General features: G+C 36.3%; 1 protein-coding gene across 3 annotated transcripts in view; it reads right to left on the bottom strand.

Moving 5' to 3' along the window:
- Hyccin (PI4KA lipid kinase complex subunit hyccin) overlaps window positions 1–23,377 on the bottom strand; it is a 419,644-nt gene that overhangs the window by 151,883 nt on the left and 244,384 nt on the right. For all 3 annotated transcript variants that reach the window (XM_090388084.1, XM_090388086.1, XM_090388085.1), the window contains exon 5: window positions 15,816–15,860. In XM_090388084.1, coding sequence (XP_090244210.1) covers window positions 15,816–15,860 — 45 coding nt within the window. The remainder of the gene's footprint in view (window positions 1–15,815; window positions 15,861–23,377) is intronic.

Here is a 23,377-nt window from a genome sequence, read left to right as displayed (position 1 = left end):
GATATGGGAGGGCAGATATGCAAAATCTGAATATAGTAGATGAAAATATGATACATAGTCAGGAAATTCATCAGGGGCCTACTCCTGACCATGTATCAGGCATTGCATTTCCAAATTTGTCTGTAGTATTAGAAAGGGGGGAAAGCAAATATGTGGCCTTTATCGTAATACTAGTAGACAAGGTAGTCCCCCCCTACACAGTGTAAAAATAAAGTTAATAATGTAAATTAAAATAAATACAAATTTACAAAAGTGTAATGTGAAATATAACAAATGTGAAGTGCGGAAGGGTAATTAAATTAACATGGTTGAAAATTAAAATTCAAATATAAAGCAGAGAAATTTTAACAAAAAAGTGTGGAACAAGCAAATGGTGTAGGGAATGATACCATTCAAATGGTAGCATTCCCTATATAAGTGTGGACAAGCAAATGGTATAGGGAATGGTATCATTCCCTATACCATTTGCTTGTCCACACTTTTTCATTCAAATTTCTCTGCTTTATATTTGAATTTTAATTTTCAACCACGTTAATTTAATTACCCTTCACCCTTTCCAAATTTATAAATTTGTAAATATTTTAATTTACATTATTAACTTTATTTTTACACTTCGTAGGGGGACTACCTTGTCTACTAGTATTATGATAAAGGCCACATATTTGCTTCCCCTCCTTTTTCTATTACTACAGACAAGTTTGGAAATGCAGTGCCTGATACATGGTCAGGAGTAGTCCCCTGATTAATTTCCTAACTATGTATCATATTTTCATCTACAATATTCAGATTTTGCATATTTGCCATCCCCTGATTTGACCACTTGCTAAAATTGCCCTCCCATATCTGAATATAGTGTTATTTACTTATTTCTTTGTTATTTATTATTTATTTAATTTTTGCTTCCTCAGTCCCAGTTCATTTTTGTACCAGTTCATTTTAAACAGGTGAAAGAATTTTTCAAATTCTTTCACCTGTTTGACCACTACTTCACTTCTATTTTCGACTATCCCTTAAACTTTAGTTCAGGCACAGTGTGTACTTTGCATTTCCACTTTCACAGACACCATCTATTTTACAAACCACACATTATTTATAGGCATGTGTGTGGGGGGGGGGGGTAAGAAACCTTCATACAGGGTTTGCAAAGATGGATACAAGAAGTACACGGCGCCTGAACTAAAAGGGTGTAAAGGATAGCAGAAAAAAAGAAATAAAGTAGTAATGTAATAGGTGAAAGAATGTTAAAATCCTAGTACAATTATGAATTAAGATAATTAAAGACATAATTAACAGGCCAATAGGAAGAAATGGGAGTGTGGAAAAAGAAAATATATAAAATAAATTACAAAGGGATATATATATATATATATATATATAACAAAATAAATACAAAGGGGTATAACTGTATTCAGATATGAGTGGGCAACTTTAGAAAGAAGGTCGAATTTAGGGATTGCAAATATGCAAAATCTGAAGACAGTTAAAAAGAAAAACTGATACATGGCCAGGCATTTCATCAGGGGACTACTTCTGACCATGCACCAGGAACTGCAAATCCAAAATTGTCCATAATACATGAAAAGGGGAAAAATACAAAAGTAAAGGACAAGGTAGTCCCTAGGTACTTGGGAAAACTTTGTCAATCTTTGCATACATTTTTGATGGCAAACAAGCATACAAACAAAATATTGTAGTTCCTATGGGTTCACAAATTTCTAGCCTTGTATCTAACCTATTTTTACACTATTATGAGGAACTATATATAACAAGCAATCCCAATCATAAACTTTTAGCTTTCAGGTATGTAGATGACATCTTAGTATTAAATACAGACTTTAAACTCTTAGCAAAAGCTATTTACCCTTTAGAACTTAAACTTAACAAATAAAATGCTGCTAAAGGCACAGCCAACTTCCTTGACCCAAATATTATACTTAGTAATGTAGTTCCTTAATCATATTTTCCTATATGATAAAAGAAATAAATTTATCTTTGATGGCATTTACCTCACAAATTGGCAATCCAATATTTAGCATTAGCATGGGCACACGATGAAAGAAAGCAAGCTTATATAGCATCAGCCAAAAAAAAAAAAAACACCACATCCCCTTCTCATTTCACCCATCTACTCGCTCCAAATGTTTGCCTAATTCTGCCTTGAATCTGTTTAAGCTATCAACTTCTACAATGACAGATGGAAGTTTGTTCCAGCAATCAACCACCCACTGGCTAAAGGCAAACTTCTGCACATCTATCCTACAACTATTTCCTCAATTTGAATTTATGCCCTCTCAGGTGATTATTCTGAGCAGGAGGAAGAATCCCATCAGCACTGAGCATGCTCAAACCATTCGAGGCTTTATACACCTCGATCAGATCACCTCGCAGGTGCCTAGTCTCCATACACTGTAATTTGCAAAACTTAAGCCTTTCTTTGTAACGGTAACCCTTTGTTCCATTCACTAATCTTGTTGCCCTTCTCTGTACTTGTTCTAACAGTTCTGCATCCTTCTTAAAATGAGGCCTCCAGACCTGTATATAGTACTCAAGGTGTGGCCTGACCATTGCCTTATACAAGGGGATAATCACCTCCTTATCCCTGCTAGAGAAAAATTCCTGTATATCATTGACAAGACACCATGAGCTACTCTTGCAGACTGTCTGCACTTTCAGAAAACTTCATATCTACCTGCACAATTACCCCTAGGTCCTTTTCACTCTCTACCACTGTCAGTGTAATACCACGGAGTTGATACATTATACTGTTTCCCCATATGCAGTACTTTACATTTGTCAATGTTAAACTTCAGTTGCCACCTCTCAGCCTATCTGGTTAACTTTTCTAGATCCTGTTGCAGCAGCGTACCGTCATTTGTGTCATTAACAACCCTGCCGACCTTCGTATCGTCTGCAAACTTAGACATTAAGCTTGATATACCATCATCAATATCATTAAAGAATACAGAAAACAACAATGAACCCAACACTGAACCCTGGGGGACTCCACTAATAACATTAGTCCACAGAGCAGTGTCCACTGATTACCATTCTGTCTTCTCCCACTCAACCATTTGTGTATTTCTTATAAGATACAGAAAAATACAATTGTACACAAGCTATTAGATTAGCCAACATTTACAGTAATCATATCCTTTTCAGCAAAGCAATACAAGATTTTTATAATAAGCTGTTAAATAATAATACACCTCCCTTTTTCATCAAATACTGTTTCAATATAGTTTCACTTCCATTTAAAAATAAATTCAATGACTTACTTGGCACTTGTCTATGCTAAAGGTATTGTACAGTTGTATATAATTTGGTAGGATTTCCACTACTTAGTAAGTAATCACTGTTCATGATTTCCGATTTTAGTTTCTTTTTCGGAAGTATTTCCCCTTGCTTTTGTACTAAGTTTTTTACCTTTTTAGTTTGAATTTTACTTTTTAATCTAGTTTGAATTATGGATAATCTACTCTTGTTCCTTAAAATGGTGTTTTGTTTTATCTCTTGATAATCACTAGGTTTGTTGCTTTGTTACTCTGACATCCAGCAGCAATATTTTTTATTTTTTTCACCACTTGCTTTCATAAACCTGGCCCTTTATGATGTACGATTCAACTTCGCCATCTCTGGGCTATAAATTTTGCTTTTGGTAGCTGCCGGGGCTCTGGCATTTCTTGCTTCTTTGGATTAAACTTTTATTTCCTTTGATGGATGTACTCTTACCAATAGTTCCACTCAGCCTTAGATAAACCCCTAAAAGTGAATGCTTTTCTTCATTCAACAGATGTAAGCCAATATGGTAGCATTGAATCTTGATTAGTAGACTTTGTTCTCTGACCATCAATTTTTTTTTGTTCTTGCTTCGTTGAATCTACCAAGTTTATTTCATTGGTCTTTAAACCTATGTTTTACTGGATGTTCATCTCCTGTTCACTGTGGATCTAAATAATCCTGGTTTTACTTTTCCTTTTAGTCTGACATACTCCTCAGTCAATAGATTAAAATTACTTGTTCATTCTGCCAGATTTCAGCTGTTTTATTTAGGCCTTTATACCATCTTACTCTATACTTCAATTTTTTTTTTTTTTGTCCAGTATCAGACGATAAATGTCATCCCATTCGCATTTTTAAAGCTTTCCAATAATTTCTTGTTTCACTTTACGTCGGGGTTGTGTGTTCACCGTTGGCAGTTTATTTTTATGCCTTGTTAGTTAGTTAGTTATTTGGTTTTTAGGAGCATTAGCAACTAAGGCCATATTGCTCCAGGATATGTGGTGGTCATTCCCTGACCTTCCCGCATCCTCCGTATTTGGTGGTGACGGGCTCGAACCCCGGTCTAATCAAGAAGCGTGTGCTACGCACTGCTGCTCCTTTCCACCTGGCTACGGAGGTGCCCTATGCCTTGTTATCTTGCCTTCGCTTTGCTTTATTACTCCAGGTAACGTTTTACTTTTGGTTTCAATTTTGGTTTGACTTTCTTCTCTACAAGCTTATGGTATTAACACCCATTTTTACTAACTCTTACAAATACCAGAACACTTTCTTTAAGGTTGGGCCTTACACACCCAGTAAGTTCAGTAATTATTTTTTCTACACTTTTTACCTTTTTGCTTTCTTTTTCCAGTTCGTAAAACTATTAGTGTAATACGAGGGTGATAAGAATCCTCCTACTATCCTTCATCCTATTGCTATTTTCGTCTTCATCCACTCTTTCTCCCCTTCCCCAAGAATTTTTTTTTATCTCCCCCTATATCATTTGCTTGTTCTCATTATTTTTAACCATATTTTTCCTTCAAATTACACTTGTACTATTAATTGTCTTGTTACAGTTTGTTTTTTCTCCATATCACACTGTAAACACTGCATTATATTTTTATCCTTTTTAAATTTTAATTTACACTGCGTAGGGACTACCTTGTCTGATAGTATTAAGACAGGGGTTTACTTTTGTATTTTTCCCCTTTTCTTGTACTATGGACAAGTTTGGAAATGCAGTTCCTGATACGTGGTCAGGAGTAGTCCCCTGATGAAATGCCTGGCCATATATCAATTTTTCTTTTTAAATATCTTCAGATTTTGCATATTTGCCATCCCTATATTCAACCTCCTTTCTAAAATTGCCCAATCTAAATATGAATACAATTATACCCCTTTGTATTTATTTTGTAAACCCCTTTGTAATATACAGTGGAACTTCTCTATTACAAACTTCTATTTAACGAATCTCTATATTACGAATGTTTTCGCAAAACACTGCACCTTGAAACGAAATTACATGTAAAATTAACCCCATATAGCGAAGTGAGTCTCTGTATTACGAATTTTTATATAATAAAAAATAGTAAAAGCATTTTTGAAGATTTTCAGGCATTTACTGCTAAGCAGCTTTTAAACTGCCTCCTTCCCTTTAAAATTGCGCATTAGCATCTGGAATTAAATAATCATCCTTTCAGCGAACACTTGTGGCCACTGACACCCATAGGAGGGTCTTTGTTTCATTTTTGTTACAGTTATAAAATCAAATGGGTTTTCTTAAAAGTGGTCATAAACTTTACAATAAATAGGGTAGATTTGTAAATTGATGTTGGCTCAGGGGAAAACAAAATTCACTGCGGTAAACCTTTAGCATGCTGCAGCAGCAATACATAGAATGCAACCATAGTTGGTTTTTAGTAACGCCTACAAGTGACATTCGCTTCTCACCTCAACCGTACCACATGACCTTCCTGTCAAATTATATGATATGTCCGTTCTCAACTGACTAGACTCCCAGTAGATGGTTTTCATGAATTTTTTTTTTTTTTTTTAATTCCGTTCTTTTAGAACAATTTGTCATCAATCACATAGGCCATATGCTCTTGATTTTTTTCCCCCAAAAAGTAACGTATAGCATACATTAACCATAAATTTTCTTTCGTGTATATATGAATGAAAGCAGAATAAAAGAAATTCACAGAGTTGTATATTTCTTCAAAGTGATTGATAGGAAAGGTCACGTGATACTGTTGAATTGGCAAGTGAACGTCATTGAGTAGGCGGTACTAACAATTCACTATATGGCCAGCGCACGAAGTTTGCGGTGTGTGTATCGGCAAGATTGCAGTCCAGTAATTTTTACAATTGTGGAAACAATGTCGAAGTATTAATGATAAAGTAAAGATTCTTCATGATATTGACCAGGGTTTTAAGAAAAACGATGTTGCAGAGAAATATGGCATACCTGCAAGCAGGTATGCCATATTTCTCCGCAACATTGATTCTCGATTTTTTAAAATCTATGATTTTAAAAAATCTAGAATCAATTTTAAATGCAATTGAAGGAGGAGCAGACAAGAAGCGAATTAAGTTGTGTATATACGAAGATGTTGATAAAGCTGTTCTAAAATGGGTGCAAATGATACGTGAAAAGAATATACCAATATCTGGCCCAAAAGCAACAAGCTCTGAAATTTGCACAGTCCCTTGGACATACAGAATATAATGTGAGCCCTGGGTGTCTAGATAAATTTAAGAAGCACAACAGAATTGTGGAAAAGGTTATTTGTGGATAAAGTTTTAATGTAGAAGAAGTGAAGAAGATTGCAACAGTTGGAGGAACAATACCTTAAAGATTTTGGAAGAATATGAACCTAAGGATGTTTTTATAATGCTGACGAAATCGGTTTATTCTTTAAATGTTTACTGAATAGAACACTTGCTTTTAAGGATGATAAATGTTTTGTCAGAAAACAAAGTAAAAAATCACTGTGCTAGTGGAGCAAATATGACAGGAAGTGAAAAATTAAGAATTTTAGTCATCAGAAAATCCAAGATGTTTTAGAGGCACAAAATCTTTGGAAGTTGACTATACCTTTAATAAAAAAGCATGGATGGCAAGAGATATTTTTGAAAAATGGATATTAAAACTAGACAAACGTGTAACAAAAGAAAAAAGGAAAATCGTGTTGGTAACTGACAACTGTCTGGCACATCCTGCCAAACTTAAGTGTGAAGTTGTTGTTTTTACCACCAAACATACCACTCAAAACTCGAGCCAATGGACCAAGGAATTATTAAAAATTCTAAATTTCATTGAAGATTGTCAATGCGTAATAAAAAAAATAGAAACTTGGAGGTTACAATTATCCTTAGAAATTGCATCTCTGAACTGGCAAAAGTTTGGACAAACGATGTCACTGAATACACTATTCAAAATTGTTTTTCGAAAGTGGGATTTCCATTGAATACAGAAGTTGAACAACTGGACAAACAAGATGAATTGCCCTTTTCACAGTTGAAAAACTTTTGGACATTAGAATCGTCTGGAAACATCGAAAATGAAATAACACTGGATAGTTATGTTTATGTAGATCAAGATCTGACTACAACAGAACATCCAAATGAAGACGAAATACTGCTGAACAGTGGTAGACGCGACCATGATCACAAAGAAATTAACACTGACGCTGAATAAGCATCAGAGCAACCCATAGAAAAGCCAACTTGCGAAGAAATGATTCATGCTTTTAAAAAACAGTTCATATGGGTCTACAGTTTTGTGAAAATGTTCCTGATAGTCTGAACAGGAACAAACAATGTTTTTAATACTCTGAACAAATGTGAGGTTTTCTTTGAGAATCAGACATTTTTTAATTGCACTGTGCAAACGAAAATTAGATTTTTTTTAATTTGTGATACTGGCAAAAATTGTGTAAACTTAATTTTAATAAGTGTTTATAAAATAAAATACATTAAAAATAAATGAAGATTCGTTTTCATTTTCTAATTAGATAACAATTTATAATAAAAAAGATATTCTCTGTATAACGAAATTTCTATATAACGAATTTGTTATAGAGAAGTTAGAATGTATATATATATCCCTTTAATTTATTTTATATATTTTCTTTTTCCAGTCCCATTTCTTCCTATTAGCTTGTTAATTATGCCTTTAATTATCTTAATTCATAATCGTACTAGGATTTTAACATTCTTTCACCTATTACATTACTATTTTATTTCTTTTTTCTGCTATCCTTTACACCCTTTTAGTTCAGGCACTATATGTACTTCTCATATCCACCTTTGCAGACCCTGTATTAATGTTTCATACTACTAGATCATAAGTATAGCATAGCTTAATTTTCTTACTAGTTTCTTACCACACACTTAAATATTCTTTTGCTTCCTTTACTGCAGGCCCTGCGCGTTTTGGAGCATTTGATATACGATAAGTTTCAAAAATTTCTCTATTTTTTCTCATCTGCTTAGTTTGCTTATAGAACAATTTTTCTACTATACTTATATATATACCCACACACACGTGTATATATATATATATATATATATATCCAATATTTCAAATTAAAATAAAATAAAACATAAGCCAGTAGTATGGCAAAAACTGTAGAGCGAAAATTAACATAAAAATAACCGAAAGCAAAACGAACGAACGGGAAAGTAAAAGGTAAGACATAAACAGTAGCTGAAAAACCCCTATATAATTTAGCACTTTAAATCCAATTAATAAAACCAATATAAAATTTAAAATAATGCCAATTACATAATAATTTAGCGGTACCCCCCAGTTCCAAAAGATGAGAAATATCACCAAAAAGGGTTAAAGGAATTACTAAAAGAAAACAAAATCAAAATAATAGACTGACCATTATTATGTAATTGGCATTATTTTAAATTTTATATTGGTTTTATTAATTGGATTTAAAGTGCTAAATTATATAGGGGTTTTTCGGCTACTGTTTATGTCTTACTTTTACTTTCCCATTCGTTTTATTTTGGGTTGTTTATATGTTAATTTTCGCTCTACAGTTTTTGCCATACTACTGGCTTATGTTTTATTTTATTTTAATTTGAAATATTGGATATATCTTGGCTTCATATAGAGGATGTGCATGTTGCTGCCTCTAATGAAAGCTCAATATTTATGGTGCTGTTTATTTTAACTTATTTATTTAAACTTTCCTGGCTGTTTTTTTTTTTTTTTGTGTGGAAACATCCTTATTTTGTAATTATTTCTCTTTTTATACATATATTTTTTTTACCTTTTATCACTACTCCATTTTCCCCCACTTTGTCCATGCTCTGATAGGCTTAGCATTTGCTGCCTCTGACTGCGCTAGATTACTTCCTCTTTTTTCCATTTTTCTGCCTTCTTGTTTTCCACTTTCTTGTTATTCTGTTCAACATATATTTTTGATGTGAAAACATCTTTGGCAGCACCTACTAAATTTCGGACTATTATAAAACCAATTTGTTATGAAAATATGAAGTGGAAATTACGCAAATTACGTCACTTCCTGATGCAGTCACTAACGTTGATTCTTGATGTGAAAACATCTTTGGTGTCACCTACTAAATTTCAGACTGAAGTAAAACGAATTTGTCACAAAAATGTGAAATGGAAATTACACAAATTACGTCAATTCCTAAATGATGTTAATGCAGTCACTAACGTTGATCTGGTAGAGTAAATAGCAGGCATGAGCATAAAAGGTTACTTCATTATTTCAGACTTAATAATTATGAAATTTTCATAAAACACTCATTTTAAAAAAAAAAATTATAGCGCAGGTACATGTTATAGTTTCACTTCCAATTAGAAATGTATACGGCAATTATTCACTCTGTATGTGAAGCTAAGGGCAAAAGATTCAAATTATGTAAAAACCGGTACCTGTGGCTCATTTAACAAAACAACACATATGAAATGAAGTTCTTGCTAGTTGATGCAACAAATAATGGATTTGCATCATCATGTGGATTCTTGTATTAACTGCCGTGAAACATATTGGTTACAGATATGAAATGACAGCATAGGTAAACCGGTAAACAAATTGTCTCTGTTTTTGATTTTTTTTTTTTTTTTTTTTTTTTTCTATTATGAGAGTAGGCAAAAATACTGTATTGTGAGAAAGGGGGGATAATGGATCAACTTAAAGTACTGAAAAGTTCCATGGGCTAGGACTGTTATTTCTATATAAAAAATTACCAGTAAAAAGTCAACACAGCAAGAAACTGTTAATTACTGATAGCATCTCGAGCTACAAAGTTGCCTCATACTGTCACAATATAATTTACCATTATACATTTTTTCTTGTGTATCATTTAATTGTTAACAAGAGACTGCTTCTACAGGGATGGGACACACTTAAATAAAAAGGGTGCAAGAATATTTGCTGATGTTATCGAGGCAGTGTTAGGTGGGTCAGAAAACTGCAAGCTTGGTAGCTTGGGGGGGATATAAGGACTAATAGATTAACAGAAGCCACTGGCAGAGGTGAAAGTGATTCTTGCACTGCTTCTATTGGAATCAGCAGCAGCCTGGAAAACAAGATGCAGGGTATTTCAAAGACTGCTGGGAGTCATTGCAGTACAAGTAAACACATGGGTTGTGTTAGGGTAGTTAAGAATAGGAACAGGTGCATGTATACTTGCATGCACACCAATGCTAGAAGTTTGAAAAATAAATTTGAGGTATTGCTCAGAACATCAAAGGCAGATATTGTTGGGATATAAGAGACATGGTGTCACATAGATATAAGGAATGCAGCACTCTAATTTGGAGACTACAATGTGCACAGGAAGGATAGACAAGATAGGAAGGGAGGAGGGGTTATACTATTAGTTAAGAAACAAACTCCAAGGAGGTGAAGCCAGTCGACATCGCTGGACAGTGCAGTGTCGAGTCAGTTTGGTGTGACATAAGCACTGGGAGATCAAAATTGAGAGTAGGAGTGTGTTATAGGCTTAATGACTCTGATGAGTATAATAAGGAACTGTACAGGGAAATAGTGGGCCAGTAAATCAGAGTCTTATAATGGGGGATTTTAATTTCCCAGATATTGACTGGAATTTGTGGGTTGGTCACTCACACACTAGCAAAGCTTTTGTGGCTTTATTGGATGATTGTTTTCTACATCAGCATGTTCGGGAGGCAACTAGAGGGAGTAATACTCTTGATCTGATTATCAGTAGTGATTCTTCATGCATTAAGAATTGACAGATAAAGGAACCACTAGGTGGCAGTGATCACAGTGCGCTGAAGTGGGATTTACTCAAAGAAGTAACTACCATCAGGGGTAAAGGGAAGGGTTTTTGCTTTCGTAAAGGTGACTACGGTGGTCTGAGACAGTATTAAAATTCTATACGGCGGGACCAACTGATGAGGTTACCAACAGCAAATTCAAAATGGGAAGCAGTCAAAGAATTTATCTTAGAAGCTACTACATACCAACTTTACATACCAACTAAGAAATATTGTTCAAGGTTTAGGCCTAAATGGATGTCAGATGAACTAACGAGACATATGGCAGAGAAGAAAAATGCATGAGATACATATAAATTAATGATTGACATGGAAGTCTGACAGATGGGAAGGTCTGTAACCATAAGCAGGTCTGTAACCAAGTCACAAAGGAGATTAGGCAGGCAAAGGCAGATTATGAGAAATTCTTGGCAAAGGATGCAAAGAAAAACAACAAAGTTCTTTACCTATGTAAACTCTAGAAGGAAAGGGATGAATCAGATTGGCTCACTGGATATTGATGGTTCAACTGTTGTTGATCCTGCTCAGGTGGCTAACAAACTAAATGAGTATTTTGCATCTACATTCACCCATGAGGAGTTAGTCAGAAAGGGGAATGCCAGAGGTGAGTTGAACTCTGGCAGTGAACTGGATGATTTTGTAATAACTGAGAGGAAAGTGGAGGAGAAATTATTGAAGATAAACATAAAAAAGGAACCAGGGGTGGACGTGATTGATCCAGTTATATTAAAGGAAATAAGCAAACTCTTAGCCATAATTATGAGACCTTCTTTGGACTCAGGGAAGGTACTCGTGGACTGGAGATGTGCAAATGTGATCCCAATTCACAAAGGAGGATCAAAGAGCAATGCAAGTAATTATAGACCTGCCAGTTTAACTTCTGTTCGAGGAAAATTAATGGAGACACTGATTAAAGAAGCACTGCAGGATCATCTAGACAAGACTTCAGTTATAGCTCAGACACAGCATGGTTTTGTTAAGGGAAAGTCTTGCCTGACCAATTTGATTGGATACTATGATTTGGTCACAAAGGAACTGGATGCAGGGAATAACTTTCATATCATAGATTTGGATCTTAGAAAGGCTTTTGATACTGTTGCACATGGAAGACTGCTGCACAAATTGGAGCAGTGTGGCATTGGAGGCAAATTGCTGCTATGGATAAAGGGATGGTTGAGTGGGAGAAGACAGAGAGTGGTAATCAATGGACACTGTTCATTGTGGACTAATGTTATTAGTGGAGCCCCTCAGGGTTCAGTATTGGGTCAATTGTTGTTTTCTGTATTTATAAATGATATTGATGATGGCATATCAAGCTTATTGTCCAAGTTTGCAGACGATACAAAGGTTGGCAGGGTTGTTAAGGACACTAATGACAGTATGCTGCTGCAACAGGATCTAGAAAAGTTGAGCAGATGGGCTGAGAGGTGGCAAATGAAGTTTAACATTGACAAATGTAAAGTACTACATATGGGAAGCAACAACTCCAGAATGACATATCAACTATGTGGTACAACACTGACAGTGGTAGAGAATGAAAAGGACCTGGGGGTAATTGTGCAGGCAGATATGAAGTTTTCTGAGCAGTGCAGATGGTCTGCAAGAGTAGCTCATAGTGTCTTGTCAATGATATACAGGAATTTTTCTAGCAGGGATAAGGAGGTGATTATCCCCTTATATAAGGCAATGGTCAGGCCACACCTTGAGTACTGTATACAGGTCTGGAGGCCTCGTTTTAAGAAGGATGTAGAGCTGTTGGGACAAGTACAGAGAAGGGCTACAAAATTAGTGAATGGAACAAAGGGTTGCTCTTACGAAGAAAGGCTTAAATTTTGCAAATTACAGTGTCTGGAGACTAGGTGAGGTGATCTGATTGAGGTGTATAAAGCCTTGAATGGTTTGAGCATGCTCAGTGCTGATGGGATTCTTCCTCCTGCTCAGAATAATTGCCTGAGAGGGCATAAATTCAAATTGAGGAAATAGTTGTAGGATAGATGTGCGGAAGTTTGCCTTTAGCCCGTGGGTGGTTGGTTGGTGGAACAGACTTCCATCCTGTGTTGTGGAAGTTGATAGCCTAAATAAATTTAAGGCCAAGCTGGACATGTACTTAGAACGAACGGAGAGGTAAAATGTTAGAATTTTTTTTTTTGGCTGACGCTGCATTAGCTTGCTTTCTTGTATCTTATGCCCCTACTAATGCTAAATGCTAATTACTCCTAAATTCTACAGACTAAGTTCTGTGATAATAAAGAATCAATGAAGGATTTGACAATAACAGCATAACAACATCAATCTAATCCACCACTCCTCCAGAAAACCAAACTGGTAAGTGAAATTTATTTTAAATTTTGTATTGCTATTGTTTCCATATATTACATTATCAAAAGATTTCAATCCTATAGTGCTGTACAATAAAATTATAGAGCAAACAGATTATGTAAACTTGGCAAACTCAGAGCTTCGACCACCGATTTTTTAGATTAATAATACAGTTGAAGCTCTCTACAGCAAACACCTTCCCCCATTGGGGAATGAGAAAAACAGTCCTTAGCTATTACTATCATTATAGTAGAGGCATATGATGCAAGAAAGAAAAAAAAAAAAGACTCCCATTTCACCTATCCATTAACTCCAATAGTTTGTCTAGTTCATCCTTGATTTTATTTAAGCTCTCAGCTTCCATTGCAGCAGATGGAAGTTTGTTCCAGCAATCAACAATTGCTAGGTAAAACCAAAGTACGGTGCATCTAATCTGCAACTGTCCTTCCTCAAATAGAAATTATGCAGACGTGCACAATCTGAGCAAGAGGAAGAATCCCATCAGTACTAAGCTTGCTGAAACCATTCAAAGCCTTAAACATCTCAATCAGATCACCTCACAGGTGCCCAATTTCCCAACTCTGCAATTTGCACAACTGAAGCCTTTCTTGGTAAGGGAAATTCCTCTGTTCCCCTCACCATCCAATAAGTTACAGCAGCTCTACTTCCTAAAATGAGGACTCCAGACATATATACAGTACTCAAGATGTGATCTGACCATTGCCTTATACAATGGTATAATCACCTCCGAGCAAAATTCCTGTATATCAATGACAAAACAATGAGCTGTACTGGCAGCCTGTTTGCACTGCTCAGAAAACTTCATATCAGACTGAACAATTACTTCCAGGTCCTTTTTATTTTCAACCACCCTAAGTGTAGTACCTAGTTGATACATTATTCTGGGATTACTGCTACCAACAGTCATTGCATTGGTCAATGTTAAACTTCAACTGCCATTTCACAGCCCATCTGCCTAATTTTTCTATATCTTGTTGCAGTAGCATACCTTCGTTACTGTCATTAACCACCCTGCCAACCTTTATATCATCTGCAAACATGGAAATTAAGCTTGATATGCCTTCATCAATATCATTAATGAATATTAAAAACAACAATGGGACCAACACAGAACCCTCAGGAACTCCACTGATAACATTAGTCCACGAAGAGCAGTGTCCACTGATTACCACTCTATCTTCTCCCATTAAAACCATTACTTTATTCATAGCAGTAACTTTCTCTTAATGCCACACCATTCCAATTTGTTCAGCAGACTTTTACGTGCAACAGTATCAAAAGTATATGATATCAAAATTTATTTTTTGCATTCAGTTCCTTTGTAACTGTGTCATAATATCCAATCAAACTGGTCCAACAAGATTTCCCCTCAACAAACCCATACTGTGTCTGAAGTATAACTGCAGTCTTGTCTAGATGATCCTGCATTAGTTCTTTAACCATTGACTATTTTCCTCAGAACAGAAGTTAAACTAACAGGTCTATAATTACTTGTGTCAGCCTTTTATCCCCGTTTGTGAATTGGGTATACACTTGCACATCTCCAGTCTGCGGGAATCTTCCCTGAACCCAAGGAATGCCCTCATAATTATGGCGAAAGGTTTGTTTACTTCCTTTGCTGCCTCCCTTAATATAATTGGATAGATCCCATCCACCCCAGGTACATTTCTTATGTTTACCTTCAACTATTTCTCTTCCACTTTCCTCTCACTTATTACAAAATTATTTAGCTCTGTATTATAGTTTGATAAATTTCAGGCATCCACTTCCCTAAAGATTTTCTCATTTGTGAATGTAGATTAAAATACTCATTCAGTTTTTCAGCATCCTGAGCAGGATCATCAACACTTTAAACATCGATATCAAGTATACCAATTTGAATAATTTTCCCTCTAGTGTTTACATAAGTAAAGAAGCTGCTTTTCTTTGCACATCCTTTGGCAAAAAAGATTTCCTGTAATCTGCCTTTGAGTGCCTAACCTCCTTTTTTTGACTTTAATATAAATATAGTTTGGGATTCTATCCCAAATGATGAAATAATATCCAATTAAAACACTGATATGCATGAAGGGTTTTTAATCCACCTGAATGAAAAACCACCTGACTTTAAGAACTATTTTATTCCAATTTGTTTGAAGAAAAACTATATATTTTTGTCAATCATCCTTCACCAGAGCCTAATTAATTGAAGCATACTGAGAAGACAGCCCAAAAAATGTCTCCGCCCTCAATTTAAACTGACTCACTCCTGTGATTTTTGAATTCTGTGTTAGAAGATCAGAGGTCAAGCTGGAAGTAAATGCATCAGACCCATTTCTGAATGATTCATTGACAAATGTGTCTCTCTGCAATGAATCATAAAGCATATATTGATCACAAGAAAAAAATAATAATAAAAAACAACTTAAATATAGATTGTACTTACTAAATTGTAAACACCTAGGAGGAGGACTTCTACACATCTGACATTCTGAAAATAAAATCAAAATGCCTAATTTAATGGTAATAAATTTATTCTATGGGTAAAAATCTTTTAAAAAATTGTTTGAAAGAAATAGCAAACATGATTTACAAGTCATCTGCATTTAGCTTTCACAAAAATGTCTGAATTTTAATAACTCATAAGATAATTAATCTTTAATAAAAAAGCTTCTTCATTCTAACCTACAGCAGTACCTTGCAGGTAGGCACTTCCGTAGCCAGGTGGGAAGGAGCAGTAGTGCGTAGCACACGCTTCTTGATTAGACCGGGGTTCGAGCCCGTCACCACCAAATACGGAGAATGCGGAAAGGTCAGGGAATGACCACCGCATATCCCGGAGCAATATGGCCTTAGTTGCTAATGCTCCTAAAAACCAAATAACTAACTAACTAACTAACTAACCTTGCAGGTGGAAGATATGCTTACCCATTCCACTATTTATGGCTACAAATCTGATTTTTGACACTAATTTATTCATTTTACTAATTACTAGGTGATAGATGACTCTCATCAACCGGTGCAATACCACCACATTGCTTATAGGAGGCTTGAAGTGGTGGAACCCATGTTTAGTCTCTACAGCTAAGTTCCAGTCAACCCTTCCCTATCTCTTCCATCATGCAGTATGATTGATGACTTTTGAGGTAATGATGAACATTGTGGCGAGATCCATTATTCCTTACATTTCGAGGGTACAGCTCTAAAATGGTGTTCGCAGGCCGGCCGCTAGTTAGTACACTGGACCGAACCTATTGGTAACTCTCTAGGAGGTTTCTGGATCAGCTAGTGTATAATCTTGCTCCCTCTACTCTGCCAGATAGTGACTGGAGGGAGTCCGAGTAGTGTGTATGCGGGGAGCATTGTCGAGGCCACCTTATGTCAAGGATCTGGGTATATTCTTACCGTGTGTACGCCATATCCAAAAATTTCATTACTTCATACAGCATGTCCTACCCACTTTTTCTTACTATTGAATACACCATGAATTGTCAAACTCATAGAGCAAGCTTATCTGCGAAAAGATCTAAACCTCCCGAGCACTTCCTAATTCATTTCACAATACGTGGTCTCAATTCTAATCTCAACAATGTCCATTTCCACTTGCAGTCTGCCAAACTCCATGTACTTTTTCTGACAGAATCTCAGTTATCGGTTGATTCAACTACGGCTCATCTCAGATGCCCAAATTATTTGCTGTATGATTCCTTTCGCCTCAAAGGTGGTATTTGTGCATATGTCCGTTCTGATATTCCCTGTCAGAGACCTGGCAATTTGGAATCTCCTCTCTTTGATCTTCTCTGGCTTAAAATCTCTACCTCATTGTGTCAAATTCATCTGTTGTCTCTACCATTCTCCCAACTCCACTAATCACTTGAAGCTCTCTGACGTCCTCTCTTTTCAACTTGACTTTCTCCAGTCAGACTTTCCTAACAGTGAGGTAATTTTCCTTGGTGATTTTAATGTTGAAAACTCCAGCTGGCTTCCATTTTCTAGTCACACCGACCCAGCTGGTCGAGATGCTGAGGCTTTTGCAATTACTAATAACCTTGCACAGATTGTTCATTTACCTACAAGAATACGGGACAATCCTAATCATACAGCCAATACGCTTGATCTTTTTCTCACAAACAACCCTTCTAAGTACACAGTCAAAGTGAGAGGTCCTTAGGCAATTCAGATCACAACATGGTGATTGTCTCTTCTCCAATGGAACCTTTATCTCATGGCTATTCCCAACCGCGTGTTGTTTGGCATTACAAGAATGTAAAATGGGATGACCTGCGAGATTTCTTTTCCTTGGTTGGATTACTGTTTCAAAACTTCTGATGTTAATGTTTGCTCAGATCGTGTCAGTGAAATTATTCTTGCAGGAATGGAATCCTTTATCCCACACTCCACTTTAAAATCTCGTCCTTTATCTAAACCTTGGTTTTCCAATAAGTGTGCTAAGGCTGTTCAAGAGAAGAATGTTGCATATCGTAACTAGCTTGTTTCTAATTCTCCAGTTTCATTTTCTGCCTACACCAAAGCTCGCAACAATTGTAAAGCAGTTATTCATCAGTTCAAACTAGAGTGTGAACAGGCTAAGAGCTTCTTGCCCTAATGGTAGCCAAGCATTCTGGTCTCTTGCCAAAGCTATTGGCCGCAACTTTTGCCCATCTCTGCTCCCACCTCTGTCCAAACTAGATTGTTCTTTTGTCACTTCAGCCAAGGATAAAGCTGACCTGCTAGCATGCCATTTTTTTTCCAACTCATGTATTAATGATCTTGGCAAAACACCTCCCACCATTCCCAACACGCTCCATTCAATGCCTCCTGTGGTCTTCCGTCAAAAGGATGTCAGAAGGATTTTGACGACTCTTGATGCTAGGAAAGCTCGAGGTCCCAATGAGATTTCTCCACTTGTTCTCAAAACCTGTGCTCCTGAACTTACTCCTATTCTTTGCCGCCTTTTTTCACTTGCTTATTCCAAAGCTGTTTTTCCTTCTGCTTGGAAATTTGCTCATATCCAGCCAGTTCCTAAAAAGGGTGACAAATTCCTCCCATCCAATTATTGTCCCATTGCAATTACTTCTACTCTTTCTAAAGTAATGGAGAAATCAATTAATCGCCAACTCATAAACTACCTAGAAACCTTCCGTCTGATCAACGATCGCCACTATGGATTCCGTCAATGTCGATCCACTGGTGATATTCTGGCTTATGTTACCCATTTACTGACTAATTCAATGGAAAAGTTCAGTGAAAAACAAGTAGTTGCTCTTGACATCTCAAAGGCTTTCGATCGTGTTTGGCATAAAGGTTTTCTAAACAAGCTTCCATCTTATGGTGTGCCAACTGTTTTTAGTAATTGGTTATCCAGTTTTCTCTCTGATCGCTCACTAAGGGTGATGGTAGATGGCTCTCTGTCTTCTAACTTCTCCACTAATGCCAGGTGTCTCCCAAGGTTCAGTTCTTTCTCCCACTCTTTTCCACTTGTATATTAATGGCCTTCTTCCATTCACTGGAAATGCTAATCACAGTTTTGCCGATGATAGCACATTTCATTCCATTTTCCATTTTGAGAAACCTTGTCCTGCTCAATCAGCTTCAACTTCTCGAAAATCTGCTACCAATTCCTTAAATGCCGATCTTCAGGTAATTCTCCAGTGGGGCAAAGACAACTTAGTTGATTTCAACCCTTCTAAAACTCAGTCTTGTCTTATATCTTGCAAAAAGGATTCTTCTGCTCCTATGCTTATCTTTAGTGACACTCCGATTTCTAGGCAAAATGATATATTTCTTTTGGGGATTACCCTGACTTCTAATCTCTCTTGGCACAAGCACATTATAAATATTGCTTCTTCTGCATCTAAGAAACTTGGTTTTCTCTTTCGCTCTCAGCGTTACTTTTCTTCCAAACAGCTGCTCACTCTGCATAAATCGCAAATCCCCCAGCCATGGAATATTGTTCCCACATCTGGGGTGGTGCCCCCAAAACCTCTCTCAGGCTTCTTGATTCCATTCAGAAGAGGGCAGTTAGGTTAATTAATGATTCATCTCTAACAGAGTCTCTCCACTTGCTTTCTCATAGACGTACTGTTTCTGCTGCACGCCTCTTCTAGAGATACTTCCATTGGCACTGTTCTTCTGAATTGGCTTCTATAATTCTTGCTCTCTCTTTCAAAACAGTCCGAACACGTGTCGCCAACATCCATTTACAGTCCAACTTCAAACTCACAGAACCAACTTTTCATCTTCCTCGTTTATTCATTCAATTGCCGTTTTCTGGTACAACCTTCCTTCATACATATTTCCTGAAAATTACAGTCTACAGAAGTTCAAGTCCAATGTCAACAAATATCTTCTTTCGTCTTCTCAACCTCCAACCCAAGCACGGTACTAAGTACTATAGGTTCTAATACCTTTCGTGTTTGGGGTCTACATAAAAAAAAAAAAAAAAAAAATTTATAATTGTTTGTTTGTGATATGAAAACCTAGAATTTTCACAATGAGAAATAGTCTACATCTGCCAGAAATATGAGGAGTTGCCAAATGTCATTCAGAATGACGAATAATGAATAAAATAATCATTACGAAATAAAAAGTTATTCTTTTATTCATTATTATAATGAATACATTTTTATTTACTGAATAACAAAATATTTGCTAATAAAAAGTAGGATAATTGGAAGGGCATTTCTTGTATTTGAATAGCTTGTAAGCCCTCACTTGGCTTATAACTGCAGTTGCCATCCTATTTATACTTGCCACTTCAATGTGCATCCATTATAATCATTCCATTTGTTCTAAATTAGCTTTCAATACTACTTTTTTTCAAATAAGTCATCAACAGTCTATGGGACTTAGGAACATTAACAAAAGAGAAAAGCCTTTCTACTGGAGCAGAAGAAGAAAGTGGTGCATTAAATTGAAGAAATACTTTCTTCACAGCCAAACTTTTCTTTAAACAGCTTTATCAATGTGTGGGTCATTTAAAAAGTGCAGTACTTCCAGTTCTCTATTTGATGGTCAATTTTTTCTCTGCATGATGATTTACTTCTAATCCAAAATAAAAAAATCGTCATCTCTACTTTCTGTTGAAGAATGTATGTTCTCTTCACTTTGCATTGTGATTTCTGCAGCTGTGGTTTGCATAAAGGGTAAGCAGTCATCTTTGTATAGAAGGGTCCATGCAGACTAATCATTTATCCTAAAAACGAGGATAAGAAAATGCAGCAAAAGCTGCATTTTCTGCCTCAGCACTTGAAAAAATAGTTACTGAATAGTGTCAATTGCTAATTCAGTCAATCGGCAATCCTGACTCTTATCCTAATCCATCATTTAACCTGCCACCTAACATATCTGTTTGTAAACATCCTTCTAACACATATGTCCATCTCAGCATTTTTCTTCAAAATGTAAGAAGCATAAAAATTAAACTGCCTACGCTTATTTCATTATTGGTTGAAGAATCTCACGACATCACATGTTTAGTTGAAACGTGGATGCAGGAATCTCTACAGGCTTTTCTCCTACTGCCGAAGAATCTTAGCTACATGCCATACATGACATCAAAAATTAATCGCAGAGGTGGAGGGACAGCAATAATTTTAAAATCCAATATTAAAGTTTTGAACACTTACAACTCTAGTAACTTCAGCTTTGAAGGAATTTCCCTACTGAACAAAGTTAAAGATTCTCTGCTTCAAATTTATAATCTGCCTGGATTAATGATGACATCATTAATGAAGTAATAACCTGAATCACTACTGTTCTTAAGCCTCAAACTAACATCATTATAATGGGCAACTTTAATCTTCCCCTGCCCAAATATAATTTACAAATGAAGTTGCTGTCTAACTCATTTTTAGTTCTAGGAGATAAAAAAAATCAACATCCCTGTTACAAGAGGTAATCAAGTGCTTGATCTTGTATACTCTAATTTTCCATTGAAAGAAAAACTTACAGCAACATTACATTTAAATTTGACCACAAAAGTATAGAACTGCAAGCAACAATTTGCTGTGGGGATCCTCGCCCCCCTCTGTAAATCAAAAAAAGAATATCATCAATTAAATTAATTCAGAAAGAAAAGCTTTTGCAGCTCTTAAAATACTACCCATGGGATTCTCTCAAAAATATTCCTATACACAACACCACCTTTCTTCTTATAAAATGGCTGAATCAAATGAAAACAGTGGGCATCCAAACTTGTTAGAATATCTTCTCACTCCAAACCTTGTTTAAATCCCACCTGAAACCATACTTTAAAAGAGCAAAGCATTGTTTCATCTCAAAAAAAATTCAGTCATACAAAAATTATGTTATGTCCACAGCAAAGCACAATAAAAGAGCACTTTCAACAAAAAAACTTCCAGGTGGTAGATGACTTTCATCAAGCGGTGAAATACCACCACTTTGCTTATTGGAGGTTTGAAGTGGTGAAACCCATGATTAGTCTCTAGAGCAAAGCTTACGGCATCCCCCTCCCCCCATACTTCTCTTTCAACCCATGCACGATACTAAGTACTATAGGTTTTGATACCTTTCGTGTTTAGGGTTTTCACAAAAAAAAACTACCTTACAGTAGCATCTAGTTTTCGAATGGATAAGATGCAATATAGAAACAAGCAATTCTGACATCTACATTGAAGGCATACAAAACAGATTTAAAAATTCAATTCTTATGAACAAGTAGATAGCGTGAAACACGATATATCTCCTAGTTAAGCCCTGCTAATTAACCAAATTGTGAACAAGAATACAGTTCAGTGTGTAATTAACCCTGTGTAATTAACCAATTACTCCTTGATAGATGTGAAGGCCCTGACGGCATCCTTAGTTTTATTATTAGATTGTCCAGCGCATATCATACATCACTGATTCGTTACTGCATATCATTTCCAGGTGCGTGTCCCAGCCATTCCTTCAAAGATAAGGAAAACTTGTCGATCAATTCAGCCCTGGAAAGACTGTGCAAGGCTCAAGAGGTAGAATTTTTTTCGGCCTGGTCTGTACTTGTTAACAGGAGAGACCACTTCTACAGGGATGGGATACACTTAAATAGAAAGGGTGCAAGAATATTTGCTGATGCTATCAAGGCAGTGTTAGGTGGGTTGGAAAACTGCTAGTTTGGAAGGATACAAGGACTAATAGATTAACAGTAGCCACTGGCAGAGGTGAAAGTGATTCTTGCACTGCTTCTACTGGAATGAGCAGAAGCCTGGAAAACAAGATGCAGGATGTTTCAAAGACTGCTGGGAGTCATTGCAGTACAAGTAAACATGGGTTGTGTTAGGGTAGCTAAGAATAGGAATTGGTGCATGTATACTTGCATGTACACCAATGCTAGGAGTTTGGTAAATAAATTTGATGAATTTGAGGTATTGCTCAAGGCATCAAAAGCAGATATTATTGGGATATCAGAGACATGGTGTCACACACACACATATAAGGAATGCAGCACTGGAATTTGGGGAGTACAATGTGTACAGACAAGATAGGAAGGGGGGGGGGTTATGCTATTAGTTAAGAAACACAAAATCCAAGGAAGTGAAGCCAGTCGACATGGTTGGACAGTGCAGTGTCGAGTCAGTTTGGTGTGACATAAGTATTGGGATATCAAAATTGAGTAGGAGTGTGCTATAGGCCTAATGACTCTGATGAGTATAATAAGAAACTGTACAGGAAAATAGAGTGGGCCAGAAAATCAGAGAGATTTATAATGGGGGATTTTAATTTCCCAGATATTGACTGGAATTTGTGGGTTGGTTATTCACGCACTTGCGTTGGCTTTTGTGGATTTGTTGGATGATTGTTTTCAGCATCAGTATGTTCGGGAGGCAACTAGAGGGAGTAATACTCTTGATCTGATTATCAGTAGTGATTCTTCATGCATTTAGAATCTGCAGATACAGGAACACTAGGTGCAAGTGATCACAGTGTGCTCAAATGGGATTTACTCAAAGAGGTAACTAACATCAGGGGTAAAGGGAAGGGTTTTTGCTTTCGTAAAGGCGACTA

The sequence above is a fragment of the Mastigoproctus giganteus genome, chromosome 13, assembly GCF_048544385.1.
Source record: "Mastigoproctus giganteus isolate SK-2022 chromosome 13, ASM4854438v1, whole genome shotgun sequence".
NCBI classification, from domain to species: Eukaryota; Metazoa; Arthropoda; class Arachnida; order Uropygi; family Thelyphonidae; genus Mastigoproctus; species Mastigoproctus giganteus.
This window is presented reverse-complemented; position numbering and strand designations above follow the sequence as displayed.